The 22,751-nt window shown below is 41.3% G+C and overlaps 1 protein-coding gene across 1 annotated transcript in view; it reads right to left on the bottom strand.

Moving 5' to 3' along the window:
• Positions 1–239: 239 nt before the first annotated feature.
• LOC308318977 (dolichyl-diphosphooligosaccharide--protein glycosyltransferase subunit STT3B) overlaps positions 240–22,751 on the bottom strand; it is a 65,328-nt gene continuing 42,816 nt past the window's right edge. The window contains exons 6-16 of the mRNA XM_080768728.1: positions 21,326–21,424; positions 20,546–20,692; positions 19,163–19,211; positions 17,983–18,137; positions 11,087–11,298; positions 9,653–9,840; positions 8,748–8,919; positions 7,633–7,806; positions 7,032–7,145; positions 4,712–4,921; positions 240–4,136 (exon numbers count right to left, since the gene is read on the bottom strand). Of these exons, the coding sequence (XP_080624854.1) occupies positions 4,056–4,136; positions 4,712–4,921; positions 7,032–7,145; positions 7,633–7,806; positions 8,748–8,919; positions 9,653–9,840; positions 11,087–11,298; positions 17,983–18,137; positions 19,163–19,211; positions 20,546–20,692; positions 21,326–21,424 (1,601 nt within the window). The 3' untranslated portion in view covers positions 240–4,055. The remainder of the gene's footprint in view (positions 4,137–4,711; positions 4,922–7,031; positions 7,146–7,632; positions 7,807–8,747; positions 8,920–9,652; positions 9,841–11,086; positions 11,299–17,982; positions 18,138–19,162; positions 19,212–20,545; positions 20,693–21,325; positions 21,425–22,751) is intronic.

The following is a 22,751-nucleotide window of genomic DNA, read 5'->3' as shown; positions in this document are numbered from 1 at the left end:
GTTTTTGTCATTTCGTCATTTTTTTCAAATCCTCAAAAATCATGAAAAACGGCGCGCTATAGTATGCCGTACGATATGGGCTATAGCCCATGGTCCAAAATGATGAGAAACGAGGATAACTTTTTTTTTCAAAATTTCAAAAAACATGGGCTATAACCCATCGTTTTTTTTCATTTTTTTATAATAGAATTGTGCAACTTGTCTCCAGTATGAAAAAGAACCAAACAGTTAAACTGAAACCTTATTTAAACCTCTTTATTCAAAAAGGCATCTTTCGCACACCAGCATCCAGTTCATTACAATTGATGGAAGAAACCTTGACTTACTAAATCAACACAAAATAAAATCATTGCATTTCATAATGGGATGCTACGCCATTTACTTCCTTTCTCTTTTGAGTCATCGCAGCCTCCAAAGTTCATGTAATAAATACACTCACAGACAGTCTCACTTGAGCTCAGGAAACATTGATATTTTAATTTTTGCCGGTGTATCTATTAAGGCCAAATAAATCCTTGTCACCTGAATATTTTCTTAGGCATTCTCTTGACAAAACGTCAGACAGAAGAATCACAGTTCACACAAGTTGGGTTATGTTCAAATATACTTTACAGGAGAAACTGAGTAAAGAGGGTACAAATATTGGGAAAGGGGGTTGGGAGGAAAAGAAAAGTACACACGTCAAAATAAAAATGATCAGATATGTTTAAAGACAAACTTGGGCATTAGATATACTGTAGGTGAAGACTTGAGTGAATGTAATCTGATGCAATGTTGCATCTTTAAACCCATCAAATTTCATCCCACTATTCCACTAGAACAGTTTTCTGAGCACTGACCGAATTGGAGAACTGGTGTTCATACTGGAGGACGATTGATACTCGATACCTTTGACAAGACCTATTAAGTGCATCAGAACAAAAATTAAAAAAGGAAATCAGGTCTGACGGGACTCTAGGTTGAACGATGGGGTAACATGTGTCTGTCTACTGCTGTGTTCACTAAAAACCTGTCTGTATCTGACAACATGCCTATTATCACCTCTAAAGTAAAGAAATTTCTTTTGTGAATTGTTGCCGTCACTCATGAGTGCTTTTTAGTGCTCAGCATTCTGGGGGGTCAAGGCTAAAGTAAAAACATTTAAATTTGAGAAATTAAGCAACACTTCAAATGGATCGCAGTGGTAGATATGACTAAAGTGTAAAGCCTGATTTACACGTTTTCGTACAATGGTGCCGCTCACCCACAATAGCAGGTCTACCAGTGTTGCATCTGTGACACATTCTGAGCTTGTAGATTGGCTATTTTTGCCACATGACAGTCATAAAATGAAACATAAATTAGGCATAAGGCGTCTAAAAAACTAAAGACTAATAGCATATACTGAACAAAGGTGGACACATGCCCTGTTGGTTAAGACTGGCATCCACCCTGTAATGAGCTGCATAGTAACACTCACATCCAGGGACAGTCACTCACTGCTACTCTGTTCAAATTGACCACAGGTAAATCAGGAAGTGCAAATAATTTTGCATCACACGAGTGATGACTTTTCTTCTGTTACAAAACCTCTTCCTGAACGGACTAAAACAAATCACAGGCATGCATTATTTCACCAATTCATCTAACATTACCCGGCCTTACTCTCATTTGAAAAGATACTTTCTCACACTGATATAAAAACTGCACAGAATGACTTTGGTGAGACTGCAACCATTTTCCTTCAACTTGATATAACTGTTCTTTATGCTGTGTTCAGCTTGAAAGGATTTTTGTTGTGGGCAGCAGGGGCAGTTTCCTTAAAACCATCGTGGAGGTTTGCTGAAAAGACTAGAGTATGAACACTGGAGCCACAATTCTTGTTGGACAAATATAACACTAGTCCTGTAGAACAATGGTGTGGCCGGGGTTCCACGGGATCCCCAACTCAATTATTAATGGTTAGGAACCAAATGTATAATTGCAGATCTACACTCTCAAACTGGGGAACCGTGAACTTAAATTTGAGAACCAGTGTTCTAAACTAAAGCAGTGGTTCTCAAACCTTTTCACATTTCAAGGTTGCAGTTTACGTTCACAAATCATGAGCTTCACAATGTATATAGTTATCGTTTGTGGGCCTGGTTTACAAAAGGGAAAAGGAAGGCAGTTCTTGGGAGCTCTAGAACAGTGTGGGGACTGCCTTCCTTTTCCCTGTACGTATCTTTTTGTTCAGCACCTGTAGAATTCTTTAGAGATGTGCGTGCTTCCCCTTTGGATTCTATTCCTGGCGTACTAAAAAGCATCTCAAACTAGAAGTTATCATTCAATCACTGAATTCCATTGGAACAAAAACGACCATTGTCCTAAAATGCTTTTGGGAAACCCAGCCCTGCTCTGCTCTGTTCCAACCGAGGCACATCCAGGTTGAACGAAGTATCAATGTTACACATGGTTATATAACACAGTACTAAGCTGACAACTTCTGATGTCTAACAGTCTGGCGCTAACCTCACCCTACAGTATATAAGCCAAAGAGACAAGTTTAGTTGACCGTCAATATCTACCCACACTCGTGCCAACTTAAAAACAGCAGAAGTTTCTTTGTCCACATAACACAAGTCGTTGGTGTAGCCTTTGGCCACTAGAGGGACCTTTACCTGTGAGCTGACAAAAGGTAGCAGGGAGAGAGAGGGGTGCTGGGTTGCTTAGTTGTCACAAACCAAGATCTGAAGGGAGCAGACAAACTGAAAGCACTGCCGACACACTCTCCCTCTATAGCAAACTTCACAGTTGCATGTAGGGAAAGCATACAGTCCTATATCAGCCACATTGTGTTGACCAGCCAAATGTTCTCTGGCTGATCAAGTTCGGGTACTTTTCATCAGAGTGGAAAATACCCATATTTGATATATTATTTACTGCAAATGTTCACTACGCACCCAGACCTCCCAAGTGGGGAGATTGCGTAACAAAATAATGGTGTGTAGATATTATAGGAGGTGTTATCCGCTCATGGTAAGATCGTAGAGAAGACTTGGATTAAGTGCATGGAGTAAGTACATTTTAGGAACTCCAAGGACCTGGTCACCAGTGACTCCGTTACAAGTGTTTCAAGTGGCATGATGGTGTGTAGGTAATGATGAATGGATTTTAATTGAATCATTAACTTATTCAATTTGATTATTGAAACTTGGTCGTATAGACTCGAGTAAATTCTCATGAGGTTCTGAGATCAGTGCAGGACATTCCAAAAGCTTTTGAACAAACACTCATCTTTCCTCTACCCACAATGGCACAAAATGGAGTTAAGGATAAAATACGGTTAAGGAAATTACACCTAGACCGATGTAAAAGAGTTTAGTTCAAGTGGGAACCTGGTTAGAATTTTTAAAGGTAGGCAATTATGCAAGTAAGTTTCCCTCCACTTTTCCCCAAATAAATGTTTAACAAAGAGGGAAACCATTCATGCAACAAGGGGAATATAATCCTTTTATCATGCCCTCTAAGACACCTAATATCACTTGTATTTGACCAAGAGGACTCAACGGTAAGCTTGGGGCATGGAGCAGGAATGCCATAGCATCCGAGCATGTAGACTGCTGTACAAGGTTTTATTCCTATCTGAACACTGCGATACACTGACCACTCCTGAAAGGAGCCCCCAGTGGAAGGACCATTAAATTCTCTCTCTTCTTCTACACATTCAAGTACAAAACAAAATGCGAGTCAAAGGTCATAGTTCCTCAGGTTAAAACCGACATGGGGAGGATCTCTTCTTCTCCTCTTCCTTGACCTGTTCCTCTTCAGGTCAAAGGGTAGCCGGGGGGGGGGGGGGGGGGGGCAGGGGCGTGGTCAACAGAACCTCCCGTTTCCTACTAGGTGATTGGTAGAATCTCCCACCTGGAGCTCCAGGCAAGGATTTTTGGGTAACAGGGGGTCCGGAAAAACCTCTGGTGTTCCTTACTCATCTTGATTGGTGGATTAACTTCGCTGCTTGTTGCTGTTTTTTGAAAGTTTTTATTTTATGAAAGATCTTTCCATTCCCCAATGTGCCTCTGTTGGTGGAGGACGTTCTATAAAGATTTCTTGGTCAGTTTCTTGCCTTTCTTGAGGGTAAGCTTATTCCTGATGTATCCACGCTTCCTCTTGGCAGTCTGGAGAAGTAAAGGAGAAAAAAAAAGAAAACTCAGAAATATGAGATCAGGTGGAAGCCAGATGAGATGTTGGCCTAATTTCCTTGCTAGACCTTTCAGAGGACAAAAAAAGAGACACTTCTTGCTCCAACAAAATGTCTGGCCAGGCCAGACCATACCGAGGTTATGAATAGTGTTTGCATAGTGAACTATGCACACAGATCTGTTGAGTTCAAAGTTCAAAAGAACATTCTTGATTTATTTTAGCGTTGGCTATTCAAAAATAGCATATCTACAAGCCCACATCGTGCCGCGCTGTGAGTTTGTACATCTGCAATTTTTGAATATAATTTGAAATGACGAAAAACTACAGATTTAGACGGTATCCATAAATCCCAGGATAATCCCCGTTTACCTTTTTAAATATATATATATTTTTTATAGAGGGAATGAGGGATATGTATACAGTAGGCTGACAGGAAATGGGGAGAGAGAGATGGGGGGGGGTGGGGGTCGAACCGCGGCACACTGCCAGACTGGATTACCAGCCAAGGTAACCAGACATGGCTATGCCAGCCGCCCGGCCCCCTGCTTACCTTTTTAGAGGTGTACTTCTGCTTGGTGGTGTCGGTGTTTCGGAGCTTGCGCTCCACAGGGCTTCTGTTTTCCAGTTTCTTGACCTTGTAGATCCTGACCAGCCAGTGCTCAGAGGTGAACGCCTCCTCCAGGTGCTTCAGCTTAATGTCCTTGTTGCCGATCTCAGCGTTACGTGTCCGGTCAAAACCTGGCGGTGTCCGGAAGTCCAGCTTGTGAGAGATGAAGAGAGGGTTTTATGGGTTGGTAGTGTACACGGGGAGCAAAGAATGTGGCATGTTGTCAAATGTCCATAGGGTGTAATATGACGTTCTGCTGCATTAAGCCTGATGAATTACATAATATAACTTGAACACTACAACTCATTCATTAATTTACGAGGAAAGGTTTGGTTACTTTGGTAGCTATCAATCTGGGAAACCATCTGCAATTATTTTTGTTGAAAAAAAAACAGCACTCTACTGATTTGTTTCCTTGAATTTGGCTCTGGGGGCGCTGCCCAATAGAATTGATACTCGATACCTTTGACAAGGCCTATTAAGTGCATCAGAACGAAAATAAAAAAGGACAACAGGAAATCAGGTCTTACAGTAGATTTGACTTAACTTTCAGAATGGTGGACTGACGGGACTCTAGGTTGAACGACAGGGTAAAAATGTAAGTGTCTACTGCTGTGTCCACTAAAAACCTGTCTGTATCTGACAACATGCTGCCTATTATCACCTCTAAAGTAAAGAAATTGCTTGCCTATATTATCACCTCTAAAGTAAAGTATTGGATTCATACACTCCAGACAGAGCATCCCAAAGGTCTTAATGAGGAGCTGTTATTGGGCTGCTTCCTTTAGAGTTTAGCCTTAGTCAGCCACATTGGCTTATATAATTGGGAAATTCCAAATTCTATTATTGCATGGTTTAGAAGTTCTACAATGAGAACAGATACTGAGATACTAGTGGTCTGGATTCCAAAGGTCTCCCTTCTTAATGTTTTGTATAATGTTTTCTATATTTATTGTCTTTATACATGTTTGAGTTTAAAAAGCATAGACTCAAGGTGTGAGTTTAGCACTGTCTGTTTTATCTATTAACTTTCTAGGCATTTTAGGGGCCGGCCCCATATTTAGTATGATAGCTCATTGTGATGTATTCATATTTTACTATGTACTTATTTATGCTCACATGATTTTTATCCTGTCTCGGTACCATAATTAGTCTCTTTGATACTGTGTAAGATGATAACAGTTAACACCCGTCTTCAATTACAGATGATTGTATCTCATATATATAAAGATCACACTTCCTGTTGTCTTGTCATAACGCTGACGAAGGCCAAACAGGCCGAAAGGCGTTCGTTATCAACTCTTGTCAGAGGTAAATAAATTCATGTGAAAAGGACATACAATGAGTGCTGGCATTTCTTTGATTTCACCTCTAAAGTAAAGAAATTGCTTTTGTGAATTTTTGCCGTCACTCATGAGTGCTTTTTAGTGGTCAGCATTCTGGGGATTCAAGGCTAAAAACATTTAAATTTGAGAAATTAAGCAACACTTCAAATGGATCGCAGTGGTAGATATGACTAAAGTGTAAATAGAATGCGTTATAGGATGGTGGCCCGTTTGGTCCGCCTTCAGCCCCCCTTTTTCAGTGGGGCGCTTATGTTTTATTTTCTTATAATTTGTATCCCACGATTTTGCAACCCATTTGTTCACCCAGTGTCTATTATCTAATGTAATCCTGGGCGCTACACTTCGTCTGCCAACCTGGGGGGGCAGCGGACTGACCTCATGCTTCTGTCTATGCATGAGTAGTCCAAACTGCTTCTTTTCACCTGACAGGGGGGCGTTTCCCCGGTTGGACGTAGCACGTGGAAGGAACACATTATTCCGACCAGTTCCTTTCCCCTCCATCAGGCGCCCCGGCTGGCTAGGGGGAGGTAGTTTAGAGACCAGGATTACTGCTAAATGTTTTTTGTGAGGGTACCTACCCTAGGGGGACACGGGGAGAACATGTAAACTCCACACAGAAAGGCCCTTTCGCCAACCCCACCTCGGGTATGGGCACTGATGACGTGGAGGAGAGAACACGCTCCCACAGCGTCCCCAGCGGGAATTGAACCCAGGACCTTCTAGCTGTGAGGCGACAGCACTACCGACTGTGCCACCGTGCCCAGCGGCGTTTATGTTTTCGTTCCACTAATCCCCAATGTACACACGTTATGAACGCCCCTGTCGACAGATTCAGTAGCTCGGAATCTGTTCTTGAGGGATTAGGTAGCTATGCACAGGTCATTCGTTTCTGGTAAGAAATCTGAACATACACATACCTGCATCTCTCCAAAGCGGTAGTATGACATCTTATACATAAGACAGTTGAGCAGGGTGGGAGAGCCGGCCTTGTCCACTCTGAACTCTCCCTGCGGGGTAAAGTAGTCACTTTCCTGGGTAGAGAAGGACAAAGGGACGAAGACAAATTACAGAATGAACTTTGTCCACTCAGTGCTGAATAATTTCATTTCGTAGTCACACTACTTAAAAATCCATTAAACTTTAGGACTTGGAGCCCAGAAAGCGTATCAAATCATTATATAATTTAACTTTCCGAACAGCCCTCTATGAAGTAAAGTAATTATTTAAAAATCACATCCGTGTGAAGTGAGGGGTGCTGTTATCATCTTCCAATATTGCTAGGAATGTATATATACATATTTTATGACGTAATTATCAGACAAAACAAACATGGACAAAACAAACATTAAACTCTGTCCATTTCAATGGCGTTTGTTTAAGGAAAAACAAACATTAAACCTGTATATAGGACCTGTATATTAGGATGTTCTCCTTCAATGAATATGCTGATTGATTGATCTTTTTCAAGCAATCACATAATCGTGGAACAAAGAAGAAAAAACTGTATCCCTTCCTCACCCTAATGTCTTTGGGGTGTTCCCCTTCTGCGATGCGCACCATCCACAGGAACTTGTTGATGTCATCGCCTGAGTAGCCAATCACACCTCCAAATATGATCAGGACATAGTCTACATCCAATGACCTCATAATCTCATAAGCTGCACTCTCATTAGATGACATTGCCTTTCCCACCTGACAAAGAACAGAAATGGAAAAAGGGTCACAAATTTGACAAATTACATTCAGTAGAGCAAGATGTTACTATGCCTAGAAGAATAAATGTGCAGCGTTATTAATTATAAAATAAATATCATGCAAGTCACATACCTAAAATAAATACCACAAATGGCTATGATTAAATGTCACTCATGTAAGCCACAGGAAAAAAAAGTAATTAAGACCTAACTTTTGGGATGGAGTGCAGTAATATGGGGCGTGTCCACTGGGTGGTGCCATAGATGTACTGTAGGTTCTAAATTGAAACCTACTATGCCACAGTGTGGCTAAATGTATATTTGTATGTATAATTACAGAGGGGCTGAACTGTTGGGGGTAACGGCGTTAACATTAACGCTGTTTCTTAACTGAATACCATTTTGTGTAAGGAGTAACCTAACAAGTTTTGCAATTAGTTACCTTTTCCAAAATAATGTCGTTACTTAGTTAGATTTAAGCCCTATGCTCCAACTATACTATATGTTGCCACAAAGGAAACGGAAAATCCATCCAGTCTGTGGCAATTGCGTAATCATTCTACCATAATTCAATGGGTCACCACTCACCACTTTTGGTGTCACACACGGGTGACAATATTACTGGTCTTGTTTACATTAATTTGTCACACGTGTGCGACATGGCAGACATTGAGAGAAAATAGAGAGGTTGCCCTTTAGTAAGGCTGTGGAAGTATTCACAGTATTTGGGGATTTATTGGTGAAAGGAGAAACAAAGAAAATTAGCCATAGTAGAGCTCCACAACACTCCGGGTAAGGCTGCACTCTTGATTGTATGTTTACCAAACTTCCTCACATATGGGTCTTAATTAACAAGTTACTTTTCTCAGAAGCTATTCCTGTGTTACATAATGAGTTACCTTTAACAGTACCGTTAAAAGGTGCGGTATAGGTTCTCACCAGTGCTATATGACTGTTGTTCCATGTGTTGTTGTCTACCAGTGTGGTCCTGTTGGCCATTCCCGCTATCTGGTAGCCATAGTCCCACCAGGACATCACTCTGACATGTTCATCTGTGTTCTGTCTCAGCCAATAGTAGGCCTCCCTGAAGTCGTCAAGGATATTACGGGAGCTGGTGAAAGTATATAGAAAACAGGATTCTTAATGACGTCCATGGTTCCATCAGCTCTGGCCTAAATCAAAGGTGGGTATTAATTTGTTAACTCAGACGGACAGTCAATTTAATTATTTCTATTGGACAAACAATTCTATAATATGACATTTCAATTACATTCTGTTTATGTAAACAACAAACCAGGGGTCTGTTTCACGAAACCTGGATTAACTAATCCAGTTAATTACATTTTTTACAAAAATAAATAAATAAATGAATAAATAACGGGATGTTATTTAATGCAGGCTACTAAATAAGGCAACATAAACCCATATTAATTGAATAAGTGTGGAAAACATCATTGGTTAATGAAGACATCAGGATTAGGTTAAACCTGGCTGTTAGCCTGGTCCGGAGCAGGCTAACAGCTAAATCCACAGCATTAGTTTCCATGGTAACTAGTGTGGCATTGCTTTCATGAAACCGAATCAAGCTTCAACATATCCAGGTTAACTGGCTAAATGAATCTGGCAAGATTAACCAGGATTCATGAAACTGGTTAATCGCTGATCCAGGATATATTAAAACAGGCTATCTGTTAAATCCCGGTTTAATCCCTAATCCAAGTTTCGTGAAACAGGCCCCAGGTCATCAACTCAGTTCTTGGATGATTCTTTGATGACTACTTCCCGAGTCCAGCGTTTGGCTACTCTAACCACCTCTGGCTTAAGTCAGAATGCATTAGTCTCACCCGTCGTGGTTGTATGAAGCCAGCACTACACTGGGACTGGAGTAGGCGTTGCTGGTGACCCAGGTACAGTGCACGGCGAACATCATCAGCAGCATTAGCATCAGCATGGTGACTATGGACTTGATGTTGGGCCCCAGGCCCTCCTCTGCCTTCTCCTGCTCAGACACGTGTTTACGCACTTTACCAGCCTGCAGTGGGACACGTATGTATGGCATTGTGAATCACATTGTTTTCAACCAGTGGTTTATGGACCATGGCATATAATTACAGGTGGTCATTAATATATATATATATATATATATATATATATATATATATATATTCTCATTCTTCCACACATTCTTCGACTTGTGGAAGATTCTCATTTTCCACAAGTCGCTACAACATTATGAAACTGTCAGCATCGTTTCTTAGGCTGCAGAATGATTCATTATAACGTGCATGCATTGATGAAGATGACAGCATGGACAGATGTAGCACGCACATTTATGGACACGAGATAATAGCAATTATCTTTGCCTAATCATTTCCATGTTGAAACATGTTCATAGATTTTCAACTATGAAAAAGAAGCACAAATAGTAGATCTACGATGTAGATCACAAGGCTTACATGCTTACACGTCACTTCGTGACGTCTTGTAACCTTGTACTGTACATCTGCTATTCTGCTATGCTGTTTTTTTGTTTTGTTTTTTAGATTCGTTTTGGGCCTTTTTTAATGCTTTTATTGATAGTGAACAGTAGACAGACAGGAGAGGGGGAGAGAGATGGGGAGTGACACGAGGCAAAGGCCGTCGGGCTCGGGAGTCGAACCTAGTCTAGGTGCCCAGACGGTTGAGCCAACTGTCCGGGCCTATGCTGTTTTTCCTAAAGTATAAAAATGAATATGTCAGTAATTTCTTTGCATATGTATAGGGGAAAACCACTCATTTTCAACAATGAACTATATCATTAATATACCTTAGAGTTATTGTGAAGAAGTAATACAAAAATCCCCCCCTTCTGTTTAGCCTAGAGCTGGAGGTCTAGAACTTGGCGTCATGTAGTGATCATTCACATAGATGTACTCTGCAAGCCAAAAAGTACATATTTGTGATGTCACTGATCACATGAACCTAAGTTCTAGGCTAAACAGAAGGGGGGGACTTTATTACTTCTACACAAGAACTCTAAGGTACTGTATATTAATGACATAGTTCAATGTTGAAAAATAGTGGTTTTCCCCTTTATGTTATCATATCTGCCCCAGGCAATTTGTGTTTACGAAGCCCAACAACCAAACAGAAATGTAATTTGTTCCAGTGTTCAACAAAAATACTAATCGCAATAATTTGTGTGACAATGAATGAATCGTCATGTAAAATGTCATAATCGTGACAGCCCCGCATACACATACACACACGCATGCATGCACGCACACTGGACCTCGGACCTTATCGTAGAGGTTGCCAGAGTTCTTGCGGTCGTCCTCGTCACTGCTGTCCTCGACGGGAGGGTTCTCTCTCTTCATGTCGTCGCCCAGGTAGTGTTCAAACACACTGGAGAAGGCCACTGCCGACAGCATGCATACTACCGGCGTCAGGGTCAGCATCAGGCGCACCATCACACCGGCAAAGTACACAGCACTGATGGCATACAGAGCCACTGTGGAGGGAAACGACAGAAAGAGAGAGTGAGTTCACTGATGGCATACAGAGCCACTGTGGAGGGAAACGACAGAAAGAGAGAGTGAGTTCACTGATGGCATACAGCGCCACTGTGGAGGGAAACGACAGAGAGAGAGAGTGAGTTCACTGATGGCATACAGAGCCACTGTGGAGGGAAACGACAGAGAGAGAGAGTGAGTTCACTGATGGCATACAGAGCCACTGTGGAGGGAAACGACAGAGAGAGAGAGTGAGTTCACTGATGGCATACAGAGCCACTGTGGAGGGAAACGACAGAAAGAGAGAGTGAGTTCACTGATGGCATACAGCGCCACTGTGGAGGGAAACGACAGAGAGAGAGAGTGAGTTCACTGATGGCATACAGCGCCACTGTGGAGGGAAACGTATGGGCTCAGATCCATGCCAATATTATCTGTGTGTTCGTAAAAGAAAATGCGTAAAAAAACAATCCGTAAAAGAAAAATGCGTAAAAAAACAATCCGTAAAAGAAAAATGCGTAAAAAAACAATCTGTAAAAGAAAAATGCGTAAAAAAACAATCTGTAAAAGAAAAATGCGTAAAAGTTACAGATGCTTTTTTTGGTTCCCCAGTGATATCACTGCCAAAATTCACATGACGGCTGAGAGCCAATCACTTACGAACAGAAAAAAAGACAACTTAAATTACGGATGCTTTTTTTGGTTCCCCAGTGATATCACTGCCAAAAATCACATGACGGCTGAGAGCCAATCACGTGAGGCCTTTTCCTCTACCCAATCAAAAAGCTCCATAAGTCTGCCTGGCAACTGAGGTTGCCATGTTTGTCTGGGGCTACGTTATAAGTATAAGTATAAGTTTATGAGTTACAAGTTTAGCTATATTATATCCATATCTTGTCTTAAAACAACCACTCAATGGCATTATTGACTAATTCATTATTTTATAATGATATATATATGATATATATATATATATATACTATAATTAGTGAATCACTGCCTGCACCAATCGCTCCCACTTTTCACACTGGGGGGCAATATCGCACAACGGGCAAGGGCTAGTATAAAATAGTAATACATAACTTAAAAATATATATTTAATCTGGGACTGGGCTTTCCTGTCTATAGGTTTAGCTATATATCCATAATATCTTGAATTAAAACAACCAGTCAATTACACAAATTCGTTATTTTAGTAGCCTAAAATAAATAAAATAAATTCAGCTATATATCCAATATCCATATGATATTAAAACAATCGGCAAATAGGCTATATCCTAATTTCTGCACACAGGCATCATTATTTTCGTTCTGACGATTAAGTAAGGCATTGTATAATTTCACCACAGGGAGACGCTGTACGTCTTGCTCACTGTCTCATGCACACACCACCCGCACCCCCCCCCCCCCCCTGCCTGAAACAGGATGTGACGTTTATGGGCGTTCCAATCTAGTATGATAAAAATCGCCAAAGAAGAAGAAGTCTTCACCTATCTAGTCAGGAACCATGCTCGCTCGCGGCTAAAGGCTTCTCCCCATAGAGTGGCTTGGAACAAACGAATTAGGCTACACAAACCGACAGCAGCTGGCGATTTTTATCATACTAGATTGGAACGCCCATAAACGTCACATCCTGTTTCAGGCAGGGGGGGGGGGGGGGGTGCGGGTGGTGTGTGCATGAGACAGTGAGCAAGACGTACAGCGTCTCCCTGTGGTGAAATTATACAATGCCTTACTTAATCGTCAGAACGAAAATAATGATGCCTGTGTGCAGAAATTAGGATATAGCCTATTTGCCGATTGTTTTAATATCATATGGATATTGGATATATAGCTGAATTTATTTTATTTCTTTTAGGCTACTAAAATAACGAATTTGTGTAATTGACTGGTTGTTTTAATTCAAGATATTATGGATATATAGCTAAACCTATAGACAGGAAAGCCCAGTCCCAGATTAAATATATATTTTTAAGTTATGTATTACTATTTTATACTAGCCCTTGCCCGTTGTGCGATATTGCCCCCCCGTGTGAAAAGTGGGAGCGATTGGTGCAGGCAGTGATTCACTAATTATAGTATATATATATATATATATATATCATATATATATGATATGATATGATATGATATGATATGATATGATATGATATGATATGATGATGTGATGATGAGGCTGCTATCATATATATATATATATATATATATATATATATATATATATATATATATATCATTATAAAATAATGAATTAGTCAATAATGCCATTGAGTGGTTGTTTTAAGACAAGATATGGATATAATATAGCTAAACTTGTAACTCATAAACTTATACTTATAACGTAGCCCCAGACAAACATGGCAACCTCAGTTGCCAGGCAGACTTATGGAGCTTTTTGATTGGGTAGAGGAAAAGGCCTCACGTGATTGGCTCTCAGCCGTCATGTGATTTTTGGCAGTGATATCACTGGGGAACCAAAAAAAGCATCCGTAATTTAAGTTGTCTTTTTTTCTGTTCGTAAGTGATTGGCTCTCAGCCGTCATGTGAATTTTGGCAGTGATATCACTGGGGAACCAAAAAAAGCATCTGTAACTTTTACGCATTTTTCTTTTACAGATTGTTTTTTTACGCATTTTTCTTTTACAGATTGTTTTTTTACGCATTTTTCTTTTACGGATTGTTTTTTTACGCATTTTTCTTTTACGGATTGTTTTTTTACGCATTTTCTTTTACGAACACACAGATAATATTGGCATGGATCTGAGCCCATAGAAACGACAGAGAGAGAGAGTGAGTTCACTGATGGCATACAGCGCCACTGTGGAGGGAAACGACAGAGAGAGAGAGTGAGTTCACTGATGGCATACAGAGCCACTGTGGAGGGAAACGACAGAGAGAGAGAGTGAGTTCACTGATGGCATACAGCGCCACTGTGGAGGGAAACGACAGAAAGAGAGAGTGAGTTCACTGATGGCATACAGAGCCACTGTGGAGGGAAACGACAGAGAGAGAGAGTGCGTTCACGACGTTACAGAGAAGTAGGAGTCAAAGAAAAGGGAAACGTGTAAAGTAAAAAAGGAGAGGAACATGAGTTTGATCACTCTGATGAAAGAGCTCTGTGCTCAATGGAAGTCTGCGGTGGACAGGATTTCACACAGGGGAGCAGCAAAAATATTATGCATAGTTTAAGACAAAGTCAAACGGCTTGCCTTGCATGAATACCGAATGCACAAACACAGACAGCTTAAACTAAAGACAGCAGTGGGAACTCACGTACACGCAGGTGAGAACGAGACATGCATGCAGAGAGGATGTGTAGGCGTAAGAGAGATGGCTGACTAATAATGAAGTCTGTGTGTTTGACTAGGGTTCGACTGGATTGTTGAATTACTACATGACCATAATGCTTTGGTGCACTGTCCCTCCTTGTGGAGAGGGGAAAGTTGTGTGGAGGTGTGACAACATGTAGTCCAGGCAGGAAGTGAGACCAATGTCTGACATATCATAAATACTAATACTAAAATTAGTAAAATATATAAAACACATATTGCACAAATTAAGTGTTTCTTGTGTCCTAAACATTAAAATAACATCTGGTACGTTGTAAAAGGGGTGAAGTGGCCCTTTAACGTTGGACTTAGACAGGCCCATTCCCTTCAAAATTATCACTTTTGGGTTATTACCGTTACAAATATCCTGACTTTCTTTCAAAAAGTTGTATACATCCAACAAATATTGGAGTTGGGTTTTACTCCACCCACTTTTCTCCCTACCCGTCTGAAAAAGCAATCTTAATAGAAATAGCAATATATTACCAATTAATAAAACTGCTTCACAAACAACAATGCTGGTCCAACTAAAACATAAGCTGCTTGTTAGTGGCTTGCATAACGCAAAAATGTGTGGCTTGCATAACGTATGAAGACGTACCACATATTTCCTAGTTCCAGTACAGAACATTACTTTGAGTAACGCATTTTCAATGCAGACCTTTTATTAAACTGTACTCTCCTGTGCAGACCTTGTATTGAACTGTACTCACCTGTGCAGACCTTGTATTGAACTGTACTCTCCTGTGCAGACCTTGTATTGAACTGTACTCTCCTGTGCAGACCTTGTATTGAACTGTACTCTACTGTGCTTGTCTTTTTTTTATGTCACTTTCCAACTCAGCACCTCAACTAAGTGATGTGCGTATTCTACTCGTTTTGTTTTTACTCTGATGTACACATGGAACCAAATGGACCAATGCCAGTCCATTTGGTTCCATTTGTAAACTCCCAGAGTTGCAGACCGGTGTTAAGCGTTACCCTTTGGAACCTATCAATAATTTAGCTAGGGACCCCCTGGAAACCCTCAAGAATCCCTGGAGGTCCAAGAGACCCCACGTCTAATCCAGTGTTCTAGATAGAGAAGTAATGTCAAGTCCTTGGACAGGAAAAAGTACTTGTATTGTACATGTGTATCCAGAGTGTGTTAGCAATAAAACATGGGGCAGCATTAGCAGCGAGTGTATAAAAATTTAACAGGATGGTGAAACGCTGAGCATGCGGGCAGTGAAGCCGTGCCTGGGTCTATAATCCACCCTGGGCTTGGGGGAGCTGGGGACCATACACTGGCTCAGCAGTGTGGGAAGAATAGTCATGAAACATAGAACGCGAGGATTCTCCTTGATCTTGAATAACCATAAATATGTTATAGTATAGACAAACTCCCTCCACTGCATGGCAACATTTCACTCTTGCGTGGGGAGTGACATATGGGGACATGATTCCATTCAACACAACTCCATAAATATGCTGAATACTCCCGTTGCTTCGGTGTGCGGTTAGGGTTAGGTTAGGGTTTGGGGTGGATTAAAAAATAAATCTCAAGACAGAAAATGTTTGTATGACCAACTCCTAATGTGAAGAAATCACAGATTGAGGCTTTAACGTTTGCTTTTATATTAAATATCCGAGAATATAGCATTAAGATTTTTATGGAAGATGCTATATAGAACATATCGATAGTCTGACCACTTCAAATGCTCCATTATTAAAATAACTGAAAACAGTCGATCTACAGATGCTCTGAATGCGTCTGCAATGCATTGAGAGAACATGAGAAGCTTGTTCGCTGAGAACTTTAACTGAGACATGGGGACAGTGGGCCAAACGTGGCCACCCATAAAGTGATTGCCTTTTGTAAAGTGCCCTGGTATATGGAGTCATGGATCCAAATCAGACAAGCGATCAATGAATAAAAGATATGTATTGGTTTTGTGAGCCAACCACTCTTCTGTCATGTCAAACACATTTTGTGCAACCCTGATTGTGGGTGCAAGAGGCTACACTTCAGTGTTGAACAATCTTGAAATGAAGTTATTCCAGAAGGGTACACTTCCACTTGACATTGTTTCTCAGCTACTGTACAAAGTCGGGACAATGGACCACCAGAGTATTAACTTTTATTTTTTACTCAAGATGCAAACGCATCAGATGTGCAAAGTTTAATTCTTGACAAATCCATACCCTGGATAATAGCTTTGCTTTTTTAAATACATTATTGTAGAAATGAGTTGAAAAACTTGAAATCATTCTTACAGAGGCTCAGATGCGTTTGCAAAGCACTTCTTAACACGAGGCTCAGATGTGTTTGCAAAGCACTTCTTAATACGAGGCTCAGATGTTTCAGTTCAGGACTGACTGACTTTATTTTTTGCCCACATGCAAAATGTCGGGCCGGCCTGGGAATCGAAGATTAGAATTAGAGCCTGAGTCCCCACATACCCTACAGTATGTGGTAGGTGCCCTAACAATTTTATTTTTGCCAGATGCATAGAGTGATTGGCATTCTCTCTTTTTCTACGATTACTTTTTATGGCGCTTCAACTTCATTGTGTAGATAGGATGGAGCCCGCACACCACAGGTAAAGATAAGACTTTCTTTATTAAAGGCTGACAACGTTTCGATCTGTGTTGATCTTCATCACTTCATTGGACAGCCTGCAGCAAACGCTGGCAGTAAAGAGGGATGAGTGGGGATGAGGAGTAATAGCAGATCAAGGACTAGATTTAAATTCACAACCTGCCACAAGCTTAGATTGGAAAGAGAAAACAGGAATGATGCACAGCTGCAGCCTAAGAGCTTGACTTAAATTAGCTAGACATGAGTACATTGGTCTACAATCTACATCATCATACAGCCTCCCTGCTGTCATGTTCTCAATGTGCAGGAAGAGCACAATTACCTACTTCAGACACACTTTTCACAACCATTTTAATGTGGTCACAAAACAAATGTGTTGATTTTACCACAGCAATTATCAATTGAGTATACAAAAAAAGCCCTGGAGATCACTGCACTATGCTGCTTGTTGTGCATAGCTGCATCACTGTAATCCCATAATGACAGTAAAGAACTCCCTCTCAGGCACAATAGCAATAATAATGGATCATGGCCTGACTGACTGTGCTTTGAGGCTTAGAAGGACTCCGATCAATCACCTGCTTCACCACCGGTGCCCTTAATGCAGAGGCACAGCACAACACTCGTCTCGTGAAGTGATCATACTGCATGGCTGCTTGCACTCTTATCACAGAAACATGTTCTTGTGGGTAAGAGTAGAAAATGATGAATTGTACTGTACGTTGCTCTTATTTTGAATTCAGAAATAAATCGGTGCGTGCTGGGACGCTTACCAAAGACGCGTTCGTCGTTGATGTTCTTGATGCAGAACCAGAGGCCTGCTGGGAAGGTGCAGACCAAGATGTGGAGGTCGAAGAAGAATGAGACCCAGGTTGTGGGCTGGTGCTCCGACACAGAGGCGATGATTGGGATGTGGATCTTAGCATAGCTGAGCATGAGCAAAGAGCAAGAGAATGGAAGAAAACGTGGGAGAGAGAGAAATTAAAATGACAAACCATAGAAGCTGTAAAAGGTCACAACACTAAGTAATCAATGCCTTACAAGCCACACAAAAAGTCATTTTCTTCGTAGTATTTTATTGCATGGACTGTACTCCTATACTCAGTTGATATTAACTTCAGCTGATAGTAAAATTAAGTGAATCACGATAGCCTGAGGAGTGAAAGTAGTAACTGTTGTCAGCCAGTCATCCAAGCGTTATTATACATTATACTGCACTGCAGCAAAACCACCTCAAAGTCCAAAGAACGCACCCAGGCCCACTTACACTTGGAAGGCTGATTCTGCACTCGGCAAGTCCCTATAAGACCAGAAAAGTAGCTGTATCCGTTTAGGAATTTATGATGCGTGTTGACTGACAAGCCCAAAGAAACATCTCTCTCTTTGAACTACTTTGTTTGATTTACTTGCTGAAATCACGAAGCAATCCAGAAAGGGGAAACATTGCTCGTCACATTAATAAAATGAAAGGACTCTTGCCAAGCCTCAGTGCACCAGTTACAGTAGAGGCACTTCATTTCACCCTCTGTGAGGAACAAAGTAAACAAAATCGTGTACTTGTGGTTCTGTCAGAGACCATCAAAGTAGGGGTGCATTATACAACTCTGAAAATCAATCCAATATATGAATAATAGATTTGGGGGTGCCCAGTGCCCACCACCACAGAGGCTGGGCGTTCGAATCCACCACTTTGTCGAGCGTCTACGGACACAACTGGCTCGTGTTCAGGGCCAGTTGTTTGTCACTGCACGTATTCCTCGTATAATAATTTGATTTATATATATATATATATATATATATATATATATATATATATATATATATATATATAAAATGTATCTGAATCTTGGTTATTTGAAAATGTAAAAAGTAATTAATAGTTGCATCCCTACAGAGAACAAAATGTGCAACTGTTCCAGCCAGGGACCGGAAAGGTGTATAGCGATGACCTACCCAGTATCCCACAGGGAATAGAATCGTCCGCTCCATGGAGCAATGTAGCCTGAGGGTGACAGAGTAAATACGCATTACACAAAACACATACAAGAGCCAACCCACCAACACACATTAATATACACAGGAACACACACACAACATAGAATTGTTAGCTTGTCACAGATCGGTGGAACATATAATTGGTTTGAAACATTCCTTATTTTGTGTATCAATGATATAATTACTCTCCAATTTGTATGTGCTCTACTGTAATGTGCGTGAGCAGTCTCACAGACAGTAAATTAATATATTGAGCTCTCCCTCGACTGGTGAGTCAGCTGGACTGTAGAATGATAAATGAGAACATGGAAACTAATCACATTTAACATATTGCAAAGTGCAAACATATGAGCTACTGTAGCTAATAGGAACTGGGCTGCTGCACTCATTAAATAGCAAGCACGATCGTATTTACAGCTAGCCATGGTTGAGTAATTAGAAGTGGCAGGTCAGGGCCCAGCCCTAGTGGTCACAGGAATTAGTGATTACTATTGGGCTCCCACATTGCATGCAATACAATGACAGGTTTCAGTGAAAGTGTTGGTTTTTCATTTAGACTTTGATTCGCTGGAACATTATTGCTGCTTGTCTGTCATTAGGTCTGGAACATCCAGTCTCTACCTATGGATAGTGAGCTACCATGTGTGCAGTTTGTGAACAAAGCCACATAATTCACAATACTATGTTGAATGGTAAAACTGCAGTGTACAGGCTGGCTGCATGTGGGCATGTCGACTAGTGTGGTGAGAGCCTACTGTACATCACTAGTGTGGTGAGAGCCTACTGTACATCTCTTTTAGTCAAATGGAAATGTTGATACTGCATTTATAATCCTAACCCAGAAAGTACAAAAGTGCTACACCAGTCCAGAACAGTACTGGTTTAACTAAAGAGATTCGCCCATTCTTTGCGTAGATTCAACTACGAATCAATTTTCACACTATTCATGAGTTTCAATTTGCCTGGACTGTTGACGCTGTTTTCATTTATGGCCTGAGATGGTAACGTTTTGTGATGCAAATAGTGCTATTATGAGCTGTGATTCATCTACCTCTGCTGGGACCGAGACAGATTTTGACTTGAATGTGTAACCAATGCCATTATGTGAATCCACGGTTTGGTTCAAGCTTCAATTTGTGAGCCAGTTTGGTACAAATATTTTTTTTTATTATTATTATTACAGAGACACAGTCTGACACAGAGTGAGCAGACAATGGTGCCATGGGCAAAGTGATCCATTACTGTTAAGTAAAAGGATGTCATTGCCTGCAATGCCGTCTGAAAGATGTATTTGACTCCCGTTAGCGAGGCGTTTAAGGAGCTGTTCTTGGGCACACTCACCTGTGTACGTCAGGTAGATGACGGAGAGAAACACTGCACCGGCAGCCAGAGACACACCAAGGAAGAACAGAGTCTGGAACTCCTGTCTGGTCAGCCTGTCCTTTAGATACTGCAGGAACGCATAGGCCTGAAGCAGCGCAAACACACCTGGATAGATACGACACGCGCAAGGAAGAAGTAAATTCTTGTTTTTTTTGCACTTGGGTGTTGGGGTTGCATGAGCCAACGACGTGCACAATACATTCAAATACCAGTGCAATGACCATTATAAATATACCGGTAATCCCCAAAGATTTACAAGAGTACAGAACAAAACTGCAGTCAAAATAATTATTAAATAAATAATAAATAAATAAACACAACTAATTACAGCATGTGCATTGCGCGCACACACACACACACACACACACACACACACACACACACACACTTAAGCAGGCGGCCGCATGCAAGCAACATACTCATAGACACCGCCGCCAGACACGCAAACAAACTATGAAACAAAGTAAACAAGGTAAACGAGGCAATAAATAGAACATATTTTTCTGATTATGAAAAATGGGGCTGCCTGCAGCAAAGCAAGCACATCCAGACCGTGTTTACAAGACAACTCATCTGAGACACTGCTAATAGAGTTGGTATACAGCTCAAGTAAAAAAATAAAAAAGTCTTCAAAAGTGGTCCAATATGAACAACACATAGAAGTTACTGGACAACAAATGTCTATTTTACATTTCTATTGACTTTTACCTCTGACCGCAGGTGATTAATGTTACTGACCTGCTGCAGCCATGTGCTCGCTGGTTCTGATTGGCTGGAAGCCCACAAAAGGGATCTGCATGGAGAGGACCAGGCCTACGATGTAGAAGGTACTGTAGGCTGGAAGGACACACAAAGTACACAAGTTAACATACTGTAGGCTGGAAGGACACACAAAGCACACACGTTAACATGTACATTATACACAGACCACACACACATGTACAATATATGTATACACAACAAGTATATACACCAGTAAGACGCCTGGGGGCGAGAAGCGACCTCGCCCTAAAGCACTGGCCATATATGGAGCTTATCTTGAGTGTACAGGGTGTGATGAGGCCAGATCATGATATGGAATGCCAGAACAGGTCAGCTCCATATATGGAGATCTAAGTGTAGCAGCTGGGGCAGTGTATTGAATGTACAGGGTTTGATGAGGGCCCAGGTAGGGCCCGGGCCTTAATTTATGGGCCTGTTGAGAACTCTAGTTTTCGCCGGCTGCCGGGCGCGGCTGCACAAATAACATTGGGGGAGAGTTTAAATAGAAAGGTATCAGTCAGAAGGGAGAGCGTGTCCCAGTGCAGACCGTAACAAGAAAGAACTGGAGAGTAGAAAATACTGTTCCAAATGCAAAAAAAACTCTATGGCCAAACTATGGGTAATATGCTTCCAGGAAACCGCTGAGGTCCTGCTGGGTCACAATGTATGAATGTATACTAGTCACTGGCAGAACTCAGAGACACTAATGGGACTGCATTCGAAAATGTCTTTCAAAAAGTAATTTCTACCAGGCTGCCCAGGCATGTCTTCATGAACAAAGTCAAGCTGTAGACGTACAACAATAACGATCAACCTGAGACCATAGTAACGCAAATCCAACCAGAGAATAGAGATCTCAGCCCTCTGGGGTGACCAGGGGGCTGATGTCACGTGATGTCACGATGACCCGGAGGCTGGCCTAGGGTGAGTGACGGGAATTGCGAGTGTTGTGACAGAGTGACGGGGATTGTGGGTTAGGTGACAAAAACTCAAGGTTTCATAGTTATCATAGTTTCATAGTTGGGACCTTCGGACAATAAACTTGAACAATAAACTCTGGAGCGAGTCTTGGTGATCACCGTTTCGGTGGTAACTAAAAACAGAGAGAAGGGCTGGGGGGAGCGGTGGTTCTCTCTTCACCGTGGCTCAGTGACGTCATGTTGTAGTTTTCGGTGGTCACCTCATCACTGAAAACTCAACTATGAATAGGCCTTCAGTCTGATGTATGTGTACTGAATGATTCACAATTGTATGTGCCCGTCCATCCGTCTCCGTCTGCAGCTAATCTCACAAACCCCAGCCTGACCCAGCCTGTGTGATTCCTGGTGTGGAGGGGTGGAGCCTATTGGTTCACCAATCTGAGGTACACAATTAAGCCTTTACGGCAAAACGATTTACACAC

This window comes from Protomyctophum bolini (genome assembly GCF_963924005.1).
Source record: "Protomyctophum bolini genome assembly, chromosome: 7".
In the NCBI taxonomy this organism is placed as follows: Eukaryota; Metazoa; Chordata; class Actinopteri; order Myctophiformes; family Myctophidae; genus Protomyctophum; species Protomyctophum bolini.
Note: the sequence above shows the minus strand (reverse complement) of the source record. Positions and strands in the feature narration are given on the sequence as shown.